This window comes from Vigna angularis, chromosome 3, assembly GCF_016808095.1.
Source record: "Vigna angularis cultivar LongXiaoDou No.4 chromosome 3, ASM1680809v1, whole genome shotgun sequence".
NCBI classification, from domain to species: Eukaryota; Viridiplantae; Streptophyta; class Magnoliopsida; order Fabales; family Fabaceae; genus Vigna; species Vigna angularis.
Genome location: NC_068972.1, coordinates 19814901 through 19836384, shown reverse-complemented (window position 1 = coordinate 19836384; position 21484 = coordinate 19814901). Strand labels below are relative to the sequence as shown.

Genomic DNA, 21484 nt, shown 5'->3' with positions numbered 1-21484 from the left:
TGGCAAAAAAATTTCCTATAACACTATTCAGGTACTTCACAATGATCTTGATTATATCTTTTTGCTTTATTGATCTCAACGAATATCGAGAAACAAAGTATACAAGCATCGAAGTACTTTTTCGTACATGCATTAAATGTTTTGAACATTGATAAGCATTAGGCAGTATAGTGTGTTCAAGACATTTTATGATTTGTCATTTCATTAATAAATGCATCGTTTGGTAAGTTTAGCATGCATATTCATCAGATGGTATAGACATGAGATTCTTTTTCAAAGGCTAAAGCGTTTAGCGGTCATTCATCTGATGATGTTTTCTCTAGAAATATTTGCTTGATATAACACTAATAAATAAAGATTTCTTTTTAACATTAGTATTATATAAGACTTATGTTTTCATAAGATGCTAGCTTGTTTTGCTTATATAGTTTATTGAAAGATTTCAATGAGGGATACTTTTTTATGATCTTGACTTTAGACTTTATGAAATATATTTTCATTAGACGCTATATTTCATTTAATGCTTGATAACATTTGACGCAATTCAATTAATTCTACTAAACTATAACAACTCAGTATTGCTAAAAAATAGTAGCCAACAAAATAGAAAGGGTAAAGTCAACCCTGAGTAGTCTCCCAACAAACATGGAATTGATTATTAACAAATTAGTTCTTATAAAAACTATACAAAAGGGTTAGTAAATGAAAATGATAAAGACGATAAAGATTAAAGAAAAAAACAACAAAAGATAGAAAGAAATATATTTGTAAAAAGATTTAAAAAATAAAAAAAATTATAAAGAAAATAGATTAAGTTCACCGCGTCTTCAAAATAGGATTCATGATTGGTTATCTAAAGATTATTATTCAATTAACTATTGTCTTAGATTTTCAAAATTAATCAATGTAAATTCTCAAATAATTTGTTGGTGTTTTTACTATTAACCAAATTACATTCTCAATTAAAAGCAAAAACTTTGTAGATTATTATAGTAAATTTAACCAAAGTACATTCTTAATTAAATATTACTATGTCTAGTCATGTCTATTCTTTTAACTCTTATATCAAGTAAAAAACTAATTAACCAAATTATTGCTAAATTCTTGTTAAATATTTTACCTCAATCAAAGTACATTCTCAATTGGTAGCAAAAACTCATTAAATCATATGAAAGCTTCTAAATTTAATTAAAGTAAATTGTCAATTAAAATTAAGAACCCTTTGACTCATATGATTGATATGTTATGTAGATATAACACCATACTTATTTGCTATAATGTAAAAACCATTACTTTTACTTGATTAAGAAGTAAAAGACACATATAAAAATAAATTAGAACAAGAATTAAAAAAATAAACAAATTTATTTATCTAACCTCATAATCCATTTAAGAAATTACAGCAGAATCAACTCTAGAGGTTTAGCACTCCATGAAATGTTGAAATAACATGAAAATAGAAGAAGAGATGGTGGGGAACATGAGAGAAGAGAGAGACGACGAAATTTGATCCCCTCAAAGGGCTCCTAAGCTCCCCTAACGTGTTTCCCTAAGTCTCTTTATATAGAAATTGGATTGGGCTTTATTTTAGGCTTTTCTGTTATTGTAATCTTCTTTATGATGATGTAATATCTTCCAATTATCTTCTAAATAATCCAATTTCTTCATGATATATTTGATTGTTGTGGAGACCTAAAAATATTTGAGAAGATATTTGTTAGATTAAAAAGGATTTAACAAATATTATCTTTTGATATTTATTGATATAGTTAAATAAGGTAATATTTAACAATATCAAATAAAATATCTTAAGATATATTTTTCCCAAATTATCTTTTATTATAAACATTTATCAATTATTAAAGTGTAGAAAAAAATAGAGAAAACCACAAGGTACAAAATTTGTTGCCCATTTTTTCTTCTTGGCTTAGCCAAACTTCTTTACTTTTTCACGCTATATTTGGATTGATATCTTGTGGTCTTGATTATTTTTTATTCTTGGATTTATCTTTAAGGTGTCATGAAACTTTAACCAATTTATTTCCACACCTTAATGAGCTCAACTTAGTTGAAGCTGCACTAACACGCCTCACAATATTCAAAGAACATTTATGCAACTAAAATGCTATTTTTAACATGTTTTTGTATCTCATGCTAAATAAACTCAATTATAACAAATCCTAATTAAAATATTTAATGAAAGTACAAAAACAAATTAAGAATCCAATATTAAAGGCTAAATGAGGACATAAATATGCATTCATCAATGTTCTTTGTTGAACTTCAAAACCTGGGTTGCTTAGACAGTTTATTCTCTAAACGATTTTGTCTTAACAACCTCATGCAAACCATCTCCCTCTACACCAACCTCATGCATTCCCTCTCCCTCCACAACAACCTCGTCCACACCAACCTCAACTTCACCATCCACATTTACTTCTTGTTCACAATTACCCTCTACCTCCATAGCAACCTAATCCACACCAACCTCAGTTTCACCATCCATATTTACTTCTTGTTCACAATTACCCTCCCCCTCCACAACAACCTCACCCACACCAACCTCAACTTCACTATCCTATTTTACTTCTTCTTTACAATTACCTTCTCCCTCCAATGAACCTTACCTTGATCCTCAACATCAACTTCTTCTTCATAGTCACCATCATTACAATGACCCTCAAGAGGAAAATATTTCAACATATTTATTATTTGAGGTTTGGACACCATATGTACAACGTACAAGTGAACTTGACTATGTGAAAATATTCACCATACAACATGCACCTTTGTCATTAGATAACAGTTTCAACCTTCCTCCTAACACAAAACCTCCACCTATTGAATACCGATGAACGCTGGTGAAGTGTACCAATCACTATTATAGTAACAAAGTATCGTTATCTCGGATTGAATGAGTTGAGTACTAGATTACTAATTTACGTAATTTTGAACAACAGAAAATCAAATGAAATAATGAACATAAACAACTGATGAGAATTCAATTAATATAAGCAATGTTAGATAATTGATTTCATACACTTTCATATAAATTCCTACCCTTTCCAATTGATGTGTGGATTATAATTATCCACTTGAGTTTATTAAGAGCTTGTTTACCCCTAATTTGTTAGATAGGCAAACTTATTCATTGAATTATGATCCTCAATCTCTTATGTTAGTTACAAAATTCAATAAAATCATGAAGAACAATTATTATCTCAATTGCAAACTAATTAGCTATGCCCAATTTCCCAATTATGACAACATCTAATATGTTATATTTATAATTGAAAACAATCTCCAATTTTCCAATTGTGAAACTGCTCTTAAAATAGACATTAGAACATAAATAGAACACTAAGATAATTCAAATTAATTAAACATCAATTGAAAAGGTTCATAAATTATAATCCAAAGTATTACATCAATCCTCTAACAAAAAGAAAAATTAGTTCTGCATAATGTAAAATTCACAGGAAACTAAAGGAAGAAGAAGTGTAGAATCCCTTAAGTGCTCTTCGATCTGCGTTTTTCTTCCAATTGTTATGTTCTCCTTGTTTCCTCTTCTTCCCTCTTTTCAGAGGGGTGGTTACTCCCTTCAAATAACTGTCCTAAATTTCTTTTTTTAATCTCTTTAAATCCACGTAATATGAAAGGTTAGTAACTGCTCTGAAAAATTCCACTACTCATGGAAAAATCCACAATCTACTTGTGTACTTCTCTGATTTCAGTTTCACACTCCTAAAGTAAATCCACAAGTTGTGGAAAAACATCACAACTCAATTGTTGAAGTTACTGGTTTTCATTTTGTTTCTCTTGAGACAAACGGGTTGTGGAAAATTTCACATCTCAGTTGTGGAACTCTCTGGTTTCGACTCTACATTTTGGATCAAAATTCACAGGTTACGGAAATGTTCAGAACTAAATTGTGGAACTCTCTGGTTTAAACTCTACATCTTGGACATCAATTCTTCTTAAATTGTGATTTTAATACTTCGAAACACTAATCTACAAGAAAAACATAAAACCCAAATGTATTATCCAAAACAAAGATAATGCATGATGAAATCATTCAATTAATGCAATTATGTATGCAAATGGCCTAAACTAAGATATGAATGCAATTACATTTTATTCACACATCAGATACCACAACTCTTTAACATTCACATAACTAATCTCCTTTAGAATGGACAAAATCTCAAAGTAGTTTCATCTGTCTGGGTCATGTGCCAAAGTAGTGTTTTCTCCAACATATTTCAGTGATCCATTATTGACAAACTTACTACCATGATGAAGACCACTTTAAATACAGACTTGTACATATCAAGTAATATATGTCTATATATATAACTCCGTCATATATGAAAATGACCAAAGAATATAGGACATTACATTTCATACCTTAAAAACATGACAACAATTTCAAACGGGACACCACAAGTAAAACACCATCACACATAATTGGAGACCACAACGAAAACACCATCACACATAATAGGGAACCACAACAAAAACATCATCACACTTAATAGGGATCACCACTCTCAAGTGATTCCATAAACAAATATGCAATCAACCACATTACACACAAAATTAGAAAGAAGCACAACATTAAAAAACGATTAAAATAGAAGCACACATTCAAACACTAACCCTAAATTATCCAATCATCGTAACACTACAACATTCACAAAAACCCAAAATAGACACACACAATCATATATATTCAAAACATACACATATTCTAGTTTTAATGAAACTCACTTCACTCTCAAAGAAAGGTTGATTTTCCACTTTCACTTCGTCGTAATGAAAACTCTTCTTTATTGTTCGAAACCCCAATTCGTAAACATTCACTATTAATTTTTGTTATAAACCCTAATCTCATCTCAAAATTTTTATATCAAAAAATCTGAGTTACACGTTAGATATGTCAACTTTAACTATTTAATCGTGAAAAAAAATGACTTGATTTATACACATCAACATATTTAAGAACTAAGTTTACAGATTTTTAAAAGCAGAAACCAAATAAACTAGCTACCAGAACCACTCAAATAATTAAACTTTTTAAAAATTTGAAGTTGGCTTACAAACAATGAGGAAAAGATGAAATAAAACGTGATCCCACGTCAGATAAAACAAATATTTTCCTATACTGTGCGGTCCTTTTCCTACTCGGTAGGAGGCACCTTTATGAATGAATGATAGATGAATCCATTAAGCATCACACAATATCCAATTTACTGGGATTTCTCATTTCTCAAAATTAAATTTTACCACACCATATTGCTGTATTATTACGATAAAAGAAAATACAAGCATTAAAAGAAAAGAAAAGAAAAGAAAACATGGATTGAAGAGTAACAAAAAGAAGAAAAGAAGATAAAGCAAAAAGAAGCTACATTACATTGGTAATAGGAAGAAGAAGAGATCACGACAGTGCATCTCCCCAAACAGTTGACCTTGCAAGACACAGACGCAACACCGCACACTTTTTCGCTAACACAAATTCACGTTAAATTCCTCTCAAACGCTAACCCAAACTCCAATCAAATTCCCTCCACGGAAACGATGTCGTTCGAGGTGGAGGAGGAGGAGGCCTTCGAGCACACGCTTCTGGTCGTGCGTGAGGTCTCCGTCTACAAGATCCCGCCGCGCACCTCCTCCGGTGGATACAAGTGCGGCGAGTGGCTCCAGTCCGACAAGATCTGGTCGGGGCGGATCCGCGTCGTATCTCGTCGGGACCGCTGCGAGATCCGCCTTGAAGATCCGAACTCCGGTGACCTCTTCGCCGCGTGCTTCGTGTACCCTGGCCAGCGCGAGAGCGCGGTGGAGCCGGTCCTCGACTCGTCGCGCTATTTCGTCCTCAAGATCGAGGACGGTCGCGGTAAGCACGCCTTCATTGGGCTAGGGTTCAATGAGAGGAACGAGGCCTTCGACTTCAACGTGGCGCTCTCCGATCACGAGAAGTACGTACGCCGCGAGCACGAGAAGGAATCCGGTGACTCCGCTGCCGCTGAAGAGTCTCAGATCGACATTCACCCCGCCGTCAATCACAGGCTTAAGGTATATCGATCACAATTTCTACAGTCGGCTTGTTTCGATTCTGTAATTGAACTGCAATTCGCGACCGTGATCATTATGAATTAGTTTATTTCGAGATGGATAGATGAGATGTAATTTTTCATTGGTCTACCTGTTGAGTGAATGATGAAGCATGATTCAATGCTGTGGTTAAGTGGATTAGTAAGATGATATTTTTGTGCTGTGCTTGTAATCTTTGTTATGTACTGTATGCTGTTTTTGCTGTGACCAAGAATTAGGGTCAGTTTGGATTAATTTATAGAAACTAAAATGATTTGAGCTTTTGACATAAGCTAAAGTTAATGTCTGCACTTAATTTTCATAGAAGTTCTTTTCATTTAACTTGTTCAAATTGATTTGAGCTTACGAAGAAGTAATACATTTTATGTTCTTATTTTCTTCTGCTGTACATATTTATAGATAAGTTTATCTAAACACGACCTTACTTTGCTTTGGTCAAATATAAAATTTTTAGCAGTTTCTAGGTGTGTTTCTGTTTCACAATTCTTCAAAATTTTGATGAATTTACTTTCTCATATCTTGTCAGTGTGTTTGTCTTATCCTGTGGATCGCCACTTTTCCATTGTTCTCAAGGATGTATTTGTTATTTGGCATTTAGGACGGGGAAACCATTAGAATTAATGTGAAGCACAAGGTATCTGGTGGAACTGGCATGCTTTCAGCTGCTGGCCTAACCGGTGGGCATGCTGCAACACCAAAACCAAAAACCTTGAGCCTAGCTCCCCCACCAAGTGGGATTGGGAAAATCAGGTCTCCCCTTCCACCCCCACCAAATGATCCTGTTGCTGCTCGGATTGCTTCTACAGGTCTCGCTACTGATCCTAAAGGGACATATGAAAGTGTGAAACATTCTACTGACTCTTTATCAGATCTTTCTCAACTACAGGTATGCGGGTCCAACTCGTGCATTTGGTATTTTCCTTTTCGAATGTTATTGACTCATGTCGTTGACATTTTTGGCTTAATAGTTATTGCATTGCACGACTTAACAGCAACATCATTTCCTATAGATCGTTCAGACAAGATCTAATTGGGGACTGTATATGCTTTATCTATCTAATTTTAATAGGATTGATTAACCTAACTTTTTCATCATCCAATTCTCGATGTTGTATCTCCAAATCTGAAGTAACGTACCCTTGATTTCAAGGCATAACCGCATAAAGGTCAAGAGATTTAGAATACTAACTGTATACTCGTTTATTTTTTTAGTTTTAGAGTCCTACACACTTGATCACAATGATTTGAAAAAGCGAGCAATTTTCTTGGTTATAATCTGGAGCATTCCAGTTTAACCAAGAGGTTTTCTCTGTTATGAGTAACAATCGCATTTCTTGGTTGTTTGCATTTACAGAAAAATCTTCCCTCAACAAACACCTCAGGAGCTTCAGGATGGGCAGCCTTCTGATTACATACAATGAGCATTTTAACAATGAGGCTTTTATTATTCTCTGATTTTTTTGGTTCTTTATATTGAGAAAAGCAACAGTGGAAGAATATGTGCACAAGGAGGTGTCATAAGTGAATCTAGTGCCAACTACCAAGTAAATCGATCGCTTGAGAATATTATGGAAATATTTATGTATTTCTTTTGTTTGTAATAACAGTTTTCTCATCTCTATAAAAAGAATTACCCCCAATCAGTATCCCCAAAAGAATATTTATTGATTAAGTTGTGCTTGTGATTTTATGTTAAAGGTAGTGTTACGAATGTCACGCATGTATCATCAGTCAACCGAATACCCAATAATTGAAATAGGTATATATGAAGCCGTTTTTGTGTTGCTTGACAATATCCAGTTTTAGCAGCTGCTATATGTTGCACTTGTCACTTGTGCAACAGAGCCAACAGCTATGTACTCTCTACACGGACGATTGCACTAAATTTCAAAACTCCCTACAACATTACAATTGTCCGAGGCTATAAATTATAATTTAGAATATTATAATTGACATTATAAATAAATTGTTTGTGTAAATTAAAGGCAAGTTCCTATTGAAGCTAACAAAAAGTTAATACAAGATATTTTATTTTATATATATATATATATATATATTTGTAAAAAGAATTATTAACACGAGCACAGTTTATAACAAAGTCAAGGTTAAATTAGTTTTCTTTTTCTAGACCTGTTTTTAAGAAGTTGAATTTGATTTTTAAATGATTAAGAGTAAATCATTAATTTTCTGAAAATGTCATGTGACATTTTAGATGGAAAAAAGTGTTTCTTCATACACCTCTTCACATTTTTTTTTCTTGTATTCTCACTTTTTTTTTCAATTTTAAAATTATCTCTTGCATTTCAAAAAGTCCAAAAAAAATCTTACATCTCACTTTCTTTTCTTTTAATAAATTTTGAAATTCGTTTAAAATTTTTTCTTTTAATAAATTTTGAAATTCGTTAAAAAAAAATTTCTTCAATTTTGATATTTGTTGAATAATTTTTTGAAAACTTCAATGAATTTTAAAATTCTTTGAAAAATGTTATTTTTGAAATGTAAAGGTGTAGGAAAAAATATGGAGAAGTAGATGAAAAAATATGGAGAAAAACAGGGAGAAATACTAAAAAAAATTAGTGTACATGATTATACTGGCAATTTTAAAACTACTACTGTAATAATCTAATAACTTCTTACGTTTTATTATTACCTTTGAATTACAAATTACAATTTATAAAATTCATATTAGATATATAAATGTGGAATTATAATATTATATAATACTTGTTTATAAACGTTAAAAAAGTATTAATACTAATTTAATTTTATATATGAAAGTTATTTTCTATATCTATGTATCTTATTTTTTATGTTTTATTGTTAGTTATTTATTATTCTTTATTTATATTTTAAGTTTTGTTCATATTTCTTTTATCATAAATACAATATCAATGTATATTCAATAAATGAGATTAATCCAAATATAATTTTTTATTATATTTAACATAGTATTTAGAGAATAAAGTTCTTTTATGAAATATTTTTTGTCAATTTCGACTGACGACCACATGATTTTGATAGTCTCAATCAGGTGATCACCTAGTCGTCAACAACACTTTCATTGGATCTCCTACGCACTCTTATATGCCTCTCGAAGTTGCATATTTGTTCCCTATCTCGTCACATGTCTCATCTCTTCTCCAACTGTGATTCAATGTGTTGAGGTCGCCTCTTTCTTCTCTTTAAGGATCTCTGCTTGGTGTCTTGATTGGAGAATCTTGATTTTTTAGGATTTCTCTCTTGTTCATTCATGACTTCTTCCGTTATGGTCTCTTATGAATTTTCTTCTATCGCCGACACATTTGACCATTCATTTTTTATGAATTCTCTTCTATCACCCGATGCATCCGACCCATTCATATATATTTTTCTGGAGTGACAAAGATGACTTTTTGTTGGTTTATTTATTACCATGGTGACTCTTCAACAATGATTTCTTTATTAACGGGATGTTAACGTGTTCCTCAATAACAATTTGCAAGAAGATATTTATATGAAGCAATCTCTTGGATTTGTTGTTCAAAGGAGTCTTCTAGAATGGTATATCGTCTTTTATGTCGTATTCGAAATCATTAATAATTTGGTATTACTCGAGCATAGAAGCATATATTTTTATTAAGTCTTTACGAGATCAACAATTGATTATATTTGTAACAAGTTTAGTACATACAATTTGTATGCACCAGCTTAAATGAGAGTGTTAGATATATTAGATTATTAGATATCTTATTTTTACCTTTTATCTTTAATTAGTTTATTATTATTTCATTTCTTTTTGGATTTAGTGCATATTTCTTCTATTATAAATATAACATCTTATGTATATATTCAACCCGAAAAATATTAATCTTAGACAATTTTTTACTATGTTTTTTTACTATATTCAACACTAATGATAGTAATTAATTTATTTTAGTAGATAGTAATTTATTACATTTTATTTTTATAAGTAGTAATTAAGTATATTACGAATAAAAAGTTATATAAATTTAAAATTTTGGAAAAATGAAAAATTTGAAATAAAAAATAAATAAATTATTTCATATTTCAATTATTTAAAATAGTAATTAAAGAAAATTTAATATAGAAAAAATATCACATCATTATGTTGACAATTTGTTAATAGTCTGTATGAGTAGTACACGAAAATAATTACGTTGATGTTTATTATAAAGTTAAGAGATTAAATTAGATTAATTTAAATTTTATGAATTTATTTTGATAAACCATTTAAAATAATTAATATAAATAAGTTTTTATTTTTAGTTTTGATATCTAAAATATAATTAAGTATGTCTCAATTCAAAAGAATTATCCATAAAAAAATCAAATTAATGCTAATATAATATAAACGTATATTAAAATTGAATAAAAATACACAATTTTATAAGATAAAAAATAAATGTTAATATAGTTACAAAATTTGATTTAGAAATGTATGACTATGATTAAATTATAGTATCAATTAAACTAATATATTAACTTAATCAGAAACTTTTTTAATATTATTAAAAATAAAATAGTGAAACATATTAAAAGAAGATCCATAAAAAAATTTAGTCCCATATATTTCTTTAATAAGAATTTTTTTTATTTTGTAGACTTATTTTGTTTCAACTAAGAACAAATCCTATTAAATAGATTAATTTAATAAGTCTACACATGAGAATGCTTAGTTAAGATTAAAAGGAAGTATTATTGATGTTAAAGGAATTGTCTCTACATGGCTTTCTTTACTTAGATAACCAAATGAATAAAAATAGAAATAACCATGCGGCTTTACAAAACTACTATTTACCGCACTCCATAGAGGTGCCTGTGAAACTATTTGTCCCTTTTCCGTGTGCAAAATTGAGCTAAGAACTCAAAAACGGGCTCTACAGGCATTCTTCGAGACTGTCTCATACATAAACTAACATCAGTAAAAGAATAAACCACGACAGCACGAAGAAGCATGCTTCAGAGTCTACTGTTGGCATAGGAATATTGGCAAATAACTCACTCCTATTGGTAGTGTCTGATATCAGAATTGATAGTCTGGTTTCAGAACCCAATGAGATCCATTTGATCCTTTATGCAGAGTCGCAATTTCCTTTAACAGATTCTTGAACAGGGCAAGATCTTGTGAGGGAATACGTTCCTTAAAATACTGAACTATGCTGGCTGAATCAGAACTACCCCCTCGCTGTTGTATAAAAGTGCAGATTTGCCGAATCAATACTTCAGGTTGTAATCCAGATGAACTTGCAGTAGCCCTGGAAGATCTAACATCTACAGATCTTGCTTGATTCGTGGAACTTGACAACATGCTAGACTGATGTTCGAGCCCAGCACCAATGGCTTTCTCTTGGTTACCTCGAATTTGAGCTAAAAGTTCGACAGAAGATAAAGCTTTACCTGCGGATGCCCCAGCAGCGAATCCATTTAATTTTGTCGTTCCCTTGCTGGGTAACTCGTCATATACCTTGCTTTTACTTACCAATAGGGGATTCACGGTTGAACCAAACTTCTGACGAACAGATGATGGTGCACCAGCAGTTCCTGACCTTCCTGTCCACGTGGGAACAGATACACTATCATGGCTTCTGAGCATTCGTGACTTACGTAAAGCTTCTGCAGCTCTTCGAGCAACTTGGGATGCTTGCTCTTCAAGTCTCATCTTCTCCTCATCATGGGCATTCATGATCAAATCATGGTTCACGGCACTCTACCATCATAGAACAGGTTTATTACAAAGGAAACACAGAAAAGAAGTACTACAAAGTAAAAAGCATCACTCTATAACAAGAAACATGCTAATATGGTAGTATCACATTCTAAACTAGCCTGAGGCACAGAGCATGGTAAATGTAATTACAGTACAAAATCAAATCATATAGTATGCTAGCATTGTTCATAATTATCTTAGTTCTTGAAGTTGTGCAACAGGGTGTAGTTTTACTAGAATTAGTCTAATAAACATAATGATGCATGATAAAACTGGATGTACGCTGAAACACTCGTATGCAGAGAAGAAACTTACATGTATCCCATTGGCATCAAAAAGGCTTTTCAATATATCTGTTCCATCATCAACCCCGTTATAAAGTTCAACCTTCTCTTTCCCCTTCCCCTCCCAAGATCCTCTCTCTGACTTGTCATCATTATTAACTGCAACATCCTCAGAATCCAGTTTGGCAGTTTGGCTATGTTCATTCTTATCCTTATTTTCTTTCTGTGTCCCAATGACATTCACTTCTTCAGATATTTGACTAAAAATATTTGAAGTTTCAGTTGACCCAGTTTCTCCATCCACGTTAAGTACGAAAAGATCTTTCATATCCCGGGCCTTAAAGAACCTTTTCTGTTGTGGATTCTTCAATATCTTATTTGTAAGAAAATGTTTGTAAATCTGACGGTGATACACTTTCTCCTCAATAGTTCCCCGTGTTATCAACCTATACACGGTTACATCCCGCTTCTGACCAATACGCCAAGCCCGCTCTCTGGCCTGTTAAAAGAAATTAGTATCCTATTACTAAACATTTTAGGATTTAAATTTGAAACCACAACAACATCTTCCATGATAATAAGAAAATGGAAACAATTTCACAAATATAAACGTCGGACAATTTTACTCCAAAAACTTGTTTGTTTAGTCAGATACATGGTTAAGGATGGAATGAAATAAGGAGATAAAAGAATCCACTGTATGCTTCACCCTTCTATGCCCATTGATTCCTAATTTCTCTATCCCGTAATCCCCATGCCATAAAATATATAAACGCAACTTTTGCTGTTTTCCTATGATTTATAACCAACCGGCTAAGTGAACATGGTGGAAGGGAAGTTCATTCAATTTTCAAAAATTTCCACAAAAGGATGTATTCAGTACAAACCTACCTGCATATCATTTGAGGGATTCCAGTCAGGGTCAAAGATGATCACCCTATCTGCACCTGTAAGATTGGTCCCCAAACCCCCAACTTTGGTCGTTAAAATGAAAATAAATATTTCACTTGAGGCATTAAATTCATCTATTAAGGCCATTCTCTGTTTAACAGGAGTAAGACCATCCATTCTCCGATAAACATGACCAGAAGATGTCAAAAAATTCTCAAAAATGTCAAGCATTTGTTGGGTTTGAGTAAAAAGGAGAACACGGTGACCCTGTTCCTTCCAAACATTAAGCACTTGACCAACAACTTTCATTTTCCCACTACGTTCTGGATTTCCATAATCTGGATCACTGAAGGCATGATCCCTTTCAAGTAGATCAGGGTGGTTACAGATCTTGCGCATCACATCAATTCCATAAAGAGAATTCCTGTGTCCATCCAATATTTGCTCCACATCAGTGCTAGCTAAAAATGCTCTGTAAGCAGATACTTGTTCTGGTGTAAGGCTGCAAAATAGAACATGCTCCGTCTTCTTTGGAAGTTGGGCATTCACATCAGCCTTCATCCGTCGGAGAAGATAAGGCATGATTAAATCACGCAGCACCACAGCACACCTAAAAAATGACAAGAATATTAATATTATTTTTGGTATTAGAGACTTACCTTCAAAGTTAACTAGTTCAATATTCCTAGATGAAATATGCAAACAATCTAATTAAAAATATTGAACAACAACTTCATTTGCTTCATTTTCCCACACATCAAAGGATCATGATTGGTTACCTGTTGTAGCTTATTATTAAAACAATACAATGCCTTAAATTTTGTTTGAAGAAGTACAATAGAGAAATTCCTGGAAAAACATTTCCAGTTTATGAACAAAAGACATCCATATTTTTGGATAAATTTCGAATTATTCTTCTCCGACTTCAGTAAACATTGATAAACTTTCTAGTGATAACAAAAAGGATATGAAAACTGGCCACCTTAACCTTATTTATCTGGTGCATCCATAAATCTACCAGTGAGTAATTTTCCCTTCTGGCACTTTTTATGAAAATTGGTTATGGAATTTAATAATGGAGGAGGAAATTTACACCAGTAAAAGGTTTGTTTTAATGGTTAAATTAAATATTTGGTCTCTATATTTGACACCATTTTTTATTTTGGTCCCTACACAAAAAAAAAATTAAACCTCTACATTTTAGTTGTTACATAAAAAAATTATATTTATAAAATGGTCTCCACTGTTGTCAACCAAATTACAACAGTATCAAACATTTGTCTGAAATGACAGTAGGGGTAAACTTAACAAAAATTTAACACTTTTATAACTTTAGTTAATGGTAGGGACCATAAAGACCAAATTTTTAACATAACCCTAGTTGAAAATAAGAGTGATTTATTATTCTCCATCATAAAAAATTGATTCTGATACTCTTTATTTGTAATAATCTAATTCTCCTAAATGGGAAAATAGGGAAACTATAAAAGTAAAATAAAATAAAAGATTATATATCTATTTCCTCTAATTAGGAAGATTCTAAAGATATTATCTCAAATTACAACACTCCCCCTCAAGCTGGATCATACAAGATTGTATGAACCAAGCTTGGAATAGTCAAACTCAATTGTAGAGAACGTCAATAAACCAAATTGGACAGCAATGGACAAAAGCAAACTAGCACAATGAAACTTCAACTTGGACAGCAATGGACGAGGGCGAACTAGCACCATGAAACTTCAACTTGGACAGCAATGGACGAGAGAGATTTCCATCAAAAATGGATGATGACTTGCAGCAGCAAACAACAACAAACTACAAGAACGGATGAAGGACCACCAGTGGCGAACAACAACAAACTGCAGGGACTGGATTTCCATCAATAGTGGCGAACAACAACAAAACTTCAAGAACATGATTTCCATGAGTAACATATGGGAGGCCTTCAAAGGCTAACAGCCACAAACCTGTAGGGACTTAACCACCCTGAACAACAATGAACCTTTAGGGACTTAATTGCCCTAACAACAACGAACCTTTAGGGACTTAACTGCCCTAACAACAACGAACCTTCAAGGACTTAATTGTCCTAACCTTTAGGGACTTAACTGCCCTAACAACAACGAACCTTCAAGGACTTCATTGTCCTAACCTTTAGGGGCTTAACTGCCCTAACAATAACGAGCCTTCAAGGACTTTACTGTCCTGAACAACAACAAACCTTTAGGGACTTAACTGCCCTGAACAACAACAAACCTGTAGGAACTGAACTGCCCTACAGTGGCTAACAGCAACAAACTTGTAGGGACTTAACCATCCTACAACGGCTGAAACTTTTCTTCCCCTCACGACTAAACGTCATATGCACGTCAATGACAGAACGTGAAGGTGGAAGAACTGGTGAGAACCGATCCGTACTTGGGGACAAATCTGAAACCCCTAACATCGAACGAGCCAAATCAGCAGGCGGTCTCATAGAACAACTCTCAGTGAGCTGTTACAACAAGGCATTGGCGGTGAAAAGATCCTTTCACATGGCAGAAACCAAAACACCAAATATTGGGACTTATGATGGTATCAAAAGACCCAAAGAAGTGACGCACTAAACTTAAGCCCAAGAAGAAAGTCAACAATCCAAGAAAGAGGTGATGCAGTGGCATCGAGAGAATGGTGGAGACAGGTCAGTGGCTCACAAGTCGAATCAATGCAGCAGCAAGGAAAGGAAGAGCACTCGCTTGGTCCCAAGAAGATGTGTGCATGGATTCCAACTCCTCCAAGTTGGATTGGAGGTGGAACACCCGAAGATAAAAAAGAAAGATTGTTCAAGGGTTGCAGAGAGATTGACAGTAGCTCGCAAAGCAGCGAGACTCCTGTCTGTGGCGGCAGCAACAACCGGAAGTGGCGCGGTGTGATTCCGAAACAGGGACGGCAGTGCGTGATGAACACGCGTCCGAGATCTACCAGAGAGAGGAGGCGCATGACGGCGCATGCGGACGAGACAGAGACGTCGACCACCAGGGTTAGGTCGCACTTGAAGAGACGATCCAGATTCGCTGGTCACCAATCGAAACTGTGACGGTGGCCGGCAACGATCGGACAAATTTGGCGCTTGTGGCGGCGCGTGAATGAAAGGTAGCCCTCGAAACCGACGTGGTTGGCCGTCACTTAAGGATGCAGTCCAGATCCGCTGGTCACCCGACGAAAGTGCGACGGTGGCCAGCGGTGGACAGTGGCTAGCGGCGTACGGAGGACAATGGTGGTCGATGGCGAAGAGCACGGTGCACGGCGGAATAAACAGTGAAGGCAGTGGTCTTTCATGGGTTCTTCGAAGAAGAGACTTTCGGTCTCTTTGATTCAACTGCAAGTCAATAAGAATGCCAAAAAGAGCCAAAATTGATTGGTCATCAACAGATCTAAAGCACCAGTTTCAACTACTGGTCCGAAAGGGAATGGGTTCGAATCCCATTCTGATCATACTCAAATAAACTCTATATTTGGTAATACTGGAAAGAAAGCCAGAATTCTAAGGCAGAACTTGACTAGGATAATTGGAACCCATTAAAAACACATGTTAAAGAAGAGACTTTTAGGAGCCGGCGGCGACCATAGCGGCCGACCGGCAGCGGACAGCAAAGACAGCAGAAGCGGATCAAACAAGCTCTGATACCAAGTTGAAAATAAGAGTGATTTATTATTCTCCATCATAAAAAATACATTTTGATACTCTTTATTTATAATAATCTAATTCTCCTAAAAAGGGAAATAGGGAAACTAGGAAAGTAAAATAAAATAAAAGATTATATAGCTATTTCCTCTAATTAGGAAGATTCTAAATATATTATCTCAAATTACAACAACCCTTCTAAAATTATACCTTTGCACCAACAAAAGAAAAATATTGACCCACCTGTATGCGGTGGATACTTGAAGAGGTGTAGCATTTGCATACCCACCAACTGCTATAGGAACTGCAAATTCAACTTCGAATACAGGCAAAACACCCAATTTTCCAGGAAAAACAAAATCAAACAATGACCATAGTTCAGTCAGTTTATTCTGAATAGGTGCACCAGTCATTATGATTCGATGTACAGTTTGTAGCTGCTTGCAAACGAGGGTAACTTCGGCATTTGGATTCCTTATTCTATGCCCTTCGTCAAGAACTGCATAACCCCATTGAATATCAAGCAACTGATCCCCCAATATTCTGAGCTGCTCATAAGTGGTGATAAGTAATCCAGATTCTGATCTCATGACATGATTTATCAGGGATTCCCATTTTTTTGTGTTTCTAGATGGTTCACTTTTTTCATAATCATTGTCACTTGAACTATTGGTTTCACAGTCTGTTTCTTCAGATTTAGCTCGCTTCTTCCTAGGAGCTGAATCTTGAGCCGATTCATGTAAAAGCTCTACAAGGAATTTTGGGTACCACTTGTTAGCTTCCCTTTTCCACTGTCGCAAGAGTGTAACAGGGCAGACAATAATGCTAGGTTTGTACATGCCACTATAGTGCAGTGCACCAAGAAAAGATAAGATCTGGACAGTTTTACCAAGTCCCATCTCATCACCAATAATTCCACCAGCTCTTTGGCAATGCAATTCCCACAGCCACTGAACACCAACCTTTTGATAGTCAAACAGAGCTTCAAATATCTTATCAGGGATTTTCAGCCCACCTTCTAACGTTACATAAGATTCATGATCATCAAGATCAATGCCTTGTTCTTCTAAATTTTCAAAACTGGAACTATCTAAGCAACCATCTGCATTTTCTGAAAAAACAAATCAATAAATTGAATTATGTTATGAACAAAAACAGACTTGTATATAATACTAATGCAAACCAAAATTCTAAAGTGAAATAAAAGTGGAACAAGTTTATGATACATCACATAATATTTCCTCACATCAACACATGGCCAATGCACATGCTTTATTTTATTAGAATTTACTTTCAAAATCTTTCGAAACGGGAATATTGGTCTAGGAAATACGTTGAATGTATAATCCACTATCAACACATGACTTATCTATACACATACACTCTTAAGCGACAAAAATTTAGATTGCAAAACAGGCGTTTTAAAACTGCAAGCAACAAATACATATAGCACTAGAAACAAAGCACTAAAAAAAGATGCATCGCCTTTTGCATAAAATCAAATGCTGATAGGAAATAATAATTATGGCAAAAGATATATCCATGCTAAATTTTTTAAAATATAACCAAATGCAACTAGGTTGAATTATTTCTCTATATTGGCATCTCTAATAAAGGCATTGTCAAAGCTTAATATGAAGTTACATGTAAAATCACTATAGTTTAGCTCCTCTTGATTATTTGAGTGCATCATGGGGCCTGCAACTTTATTACCAGATAGGAAAATTAATGGAGTTATAAGACTAATTTACTTTTTCATATTTTTCATTCTCTTGATGTCCAGGTAAATAAGAATTTGATCCAATTTTTCAATAAGAACATTACATTTTAAACATACCACTTTCTTCCGTATGTGTATCATCACAAGAAACACGCTTGGTCCACTTTCTTCCAGGCAGAGGCCGCCTCTTCTTCCTTTTTGAATCTTTATTTAGCTCCATTTCTCTATCTAGAGCTTTGGAAGATTGTAGTGGTTTCCTGAGCCTGCGAAATGGAAAAGTGGGTGCATCAAGCTTCGGTGCATCTTGAGGCTCAAGCAGCTTGGTGGTTGGGCGAGATCTTGCTGCCTCATACATAGATTTGGCAGCTCTTTCAACACTGGCAGCAGCAAGATCACTAGCATTTTCCTCCTCAGCTGCATCACGACTAGCTGATGTTTCTGGTTGTTGAAAACGGCGCTCAAAGCCCTTTAACTTATGAAAAGGGGTTAAAATTCCTTTTCTCACCAATTCATCCCTTTCCTAAGTCATATGAAGTAGTAGAAAATGAGTTCTCCGTTACTACCTCCACCAAGTATTATATCCTTAAAATTTGGTATACTCATAGTACTTCATATAAATCGAGTTCTCCCCTTCTAATCACCAATTCTTTTAGACCAAAAAAAATGACAAAGTACGGCAAAAAAAATGTGATCATAAAAAGTAAAACTCACTGTTTCAACAAAGCCGGCAGAAGCTGCATCTAGAACAGTATCAAAATCAACATCATCGTCAAACGAAACTTTCTTAAGTCGTTTTCCCTTGCTTTTGTCTGACTTTTTATCTTCTTTAACCTTCCTCTTGGGCTTCCGTTCTTCCCTAACTAAACTAAAGATCAATTGTTCATCCTCAACACTTTTGGAAGCATCATCCTTGGACAAATTCAAAAGCTCTTTCTCTAGTTGAGCTTTCGTCTTCTTCAGACTCCTCAACCTATCGGCAGCAAGAGCACACTGAAGATTTGAATTGTTGGAGGAATCAACCTCAGCAAACGACGACACCAAGTCGTCTTCACCAGCATCACTACATTCTTCATTATTTTCCACATTTCTCAACCGCTCAACGGTGGAGGCAACGGCATCAATTTCAAATTGAACAGCTCTCAACTTCTGATGAAGTTCAGCTTTAGCATTAGTCGATGGATCGACATTTTCAGGTAAATCAGAACATTCTTCTTCGGCACTACCTTCAGCCTCAGTAACGGTCACTGAATCATTCTTAGTAGCCTACAAGTTAAACATTTTCTACCGTCAAATCTTAAGGTTTTGTTTCAAGTTTACATCACTATGCTATTAATTTCAACAGAGTTCTAAATTAAACATGCAAATCGATTTCAAAGGAAATAGAAGCAGTAAAACTCGAACTAAAATGCAGATAACAAATAAAAACGTGAAGAGGCAGAAACTAATGATATATACCTTTTCCAAAACGTCGCGTTCAATGTCTTCGGGATTGGCAGATTTTACGCCCAAACAAGAGAGCAAAATTCGATCCTCCTCTTCCTCCATCGAATTGTTTAAACGTTAGCAAATTCTCGCGGTAATCATCGTGACCTTGATTCCAAAACAGAAAACGCTTATCATATTAACCGTAACTCAAAAACGTTCAATTTCTGTTCGACGATTCCGATTCAGATGAAAAAAGCTTCTTCGTCTTCTTCGATTCCCGTTTCGGGGAGAAGCGTGGGTGACACCGTCGTTGTGTTTTGTTTCCGTTTCACCCCCAATATTTCGCCCCCTGTGGTGATCCCACGTCTTAACGCAAGGAATGAATCGTCGTTTTGCCTCTTGCGCAAGATTAAACTTGTGTTGTTCAATGAGAATTCATTTAAAAATTCTTTGAAAAATCTAAACCCTCTCCTCAGAAACCCTTACGTCATTATCAATCCCTAACACTGTATTTAACAATCCTTTGAAAACTCTAAACCCTCTCTTCTCTAGATACTCTCACAATCAATTCCTAACACTTTGTTTACATAAATAAAGTTTTATCTCCCTTTATTTTATATTGGTCTACTTACATCTACTTATCAATATCTAAGAAAACGATATCACATAATTACGAAAAAAAAATACTTTAACAATCAAATTTTAACAATAATTTGAAAATATCATGTGTCAGCATATCATTGACGCATTTAAATTTAAAAAAAAAAAACTAACACGAAATTAAGACTATAATAAGTTTCACGTTTTCTCTTAATTCATTTTCTAAAAAGCCTTTGCACCTTCTTCTCAAAACTGCTTTATGTGGTTTCTTCACCACTGACTAAAGCTCTCTTCTCTCCTCACCACACCATTGCAAAATGCTGTTTTCATTCCTCCAAAAACCTATACACCTTCTTGTTCTTGAAAGTGTTCTCTCTCATAACCTCCACACCGACGAAATTTTCTCCACCACTTCAGAAAGTTCACTAGTTGATATTTTTAGTTGTATGGAAACTCAAATACATTAATTAATGAACGTAATGATATACATTCATGTATATCATGTGTTTTTTATATTAATGAGTATTTGGATAGACCTAACTACTTGTTAATCACTTAATTTTTTAAAGTAATTATTATTTTTCTATAAATACATCTTAATCAAGTATGCATTAGCTGAATATATATCATATACTCGGTTATAAATAAATTATGTGTCAATCAAAATATAAGTAATAAATCTTAATTAAAACATTATTTTAAAACATTAAAACTAAATAAAAATTTAATATTAAAAACTAAATAAAAACATAAACATACAGTCATTGTTTCCAAGTTTTTGCGATACTTGATGTAACCATTACGAAGAACTTAGAAGATTAAACTATATATTAATGTTAGTTTTCAACTTGTAAATTATTTATAAATTACTTTTGTGATATGATTAACAACTTTAGCCAATACAACTTTTAACAACCCTACACATTACAACATGTGTCCACTTGCCAAATATATATATATATATATATATATATATATATATATATATATATATATATATATATATATATATTTAACAAATTAAGAGACAAAATGTAGGAAAAATATGCAAATCAAGAAAGGAGAGAGTATGGGTAAAT

At 33.8% G+C, this 21484-nt stretch overlaps 2 protein-coding genes across 3 annotated transcripts; one reads left to right on the top strand and one right to left on the bottom strand.

Annotated features, from left to right (window-relative positions):
• Positions 1 to 5362: 5362 nt before the first annotated feature.
• On the top strand, positions 5363 to 7769 carry LOC108324878 (uncharacterized protein At1g03900). The gene is made up of 3 exons (XM_017557813.2): positions 5363 to 6075; positions 6713 to 7000; positions 7469 to 7769. Exons 1-3 carry the CDS (start codon positions 5581 to 5583, stop codon positions 7520 to 7522), a joined length of 837 nt encoding a protein of 278 aa, XP_017413302.1. The 5' UTR covers positions 5363 to 5580; the 3' UTR covers positions 7523 to 7769.
• A 3021-nt stretch (positions 7770 to 10790) lies between these two features.
• Positions 10791 to 20401, bottom strand: LOC108326020 (protein CHROMATIN REMODELING 8). 2 transcript variants are annotated; one of them, XM_052875609.1, is made up of 8 exons: positions 19836 to 20401; positions 19092 to 19643; positions 18498 to 18900; positions 16904 to 17771; positions 12997 to 13606; positions 12137 to 12604; positions 11594 to 11821; positions 10791 to 11511 (listed from the first exon to the last, which is right to left on the bottom strand). In XM_052875609.1, the coding sequence occupies exons 1-8, from the start codon at positions 19923 to 19925 to the stop codon at positions 11482 to 11484; spliced, it is 3249 nt and encodes a 1082-aa protein (XP_052731569.1). In that variant the 5' UTR covers positions 19926 to 20401; the 3' UTR covers positions 10791 to 11481. The 2 variants fall into 2 exon arrangements, with proteins under 2 accessions (XP_052731569.1, XP_017414734.1); XM_017559245.2 differs by having other exon boundaries at positions 10791 to 11821; positions 19836 to 20399.
• Between the last annotated feature and the right edge of the window lie 1083 nt (positions 20402 to 21484).

Excerpts from the sequence above, each read along its gene's own strand:
- LOC108324878 (XM_017557813.2), top strand. The coding sequence starts at position 5,581 with ATGTCGTTCGAGGTGGAGGAGGAGGAGGCCTTCGAGCACACGCTTCTG. Across the intron at positions 6,076-6,712 it reads CCGTCAATCACAGGCTTAAG|GACGGGGAAACCATTAGAAT; the intron begins GTATATCGATCA and ends TTTGGCATTTAG. Across the intron at positions 7,001-7,468 it reads CAGATCTTTCTCAACTACAG|AAAAATCTTCCCTCAACAAA; the intron begins GTATGCGGGTCC and ends TTGCATTTACAG.
- LOC108326020 (XM_017559245.2), bottom strand. The coding sequence starts at position 19,925 with ATGGAGGAAGAGGAGGATCGAATTTTGCTCTCTTGTTTGGGCGTAAAA. Across the intron at positions 13,607-16,903 it reads CAAGTATCCACCGCATACAG|GTGTGCTGTGGTGCTGCGTG; the intron begins GTGGGTCAATAT and ends GTCATTTTTTAG. Across the intron at positions 12,605-12,996 it reads ATCCCTCAAATGATATGCAG|GCCAGAGAGCGGGCTTGGCG; the intron begins GTAGGTTTGTAC and ends TTCTTTTAACAG.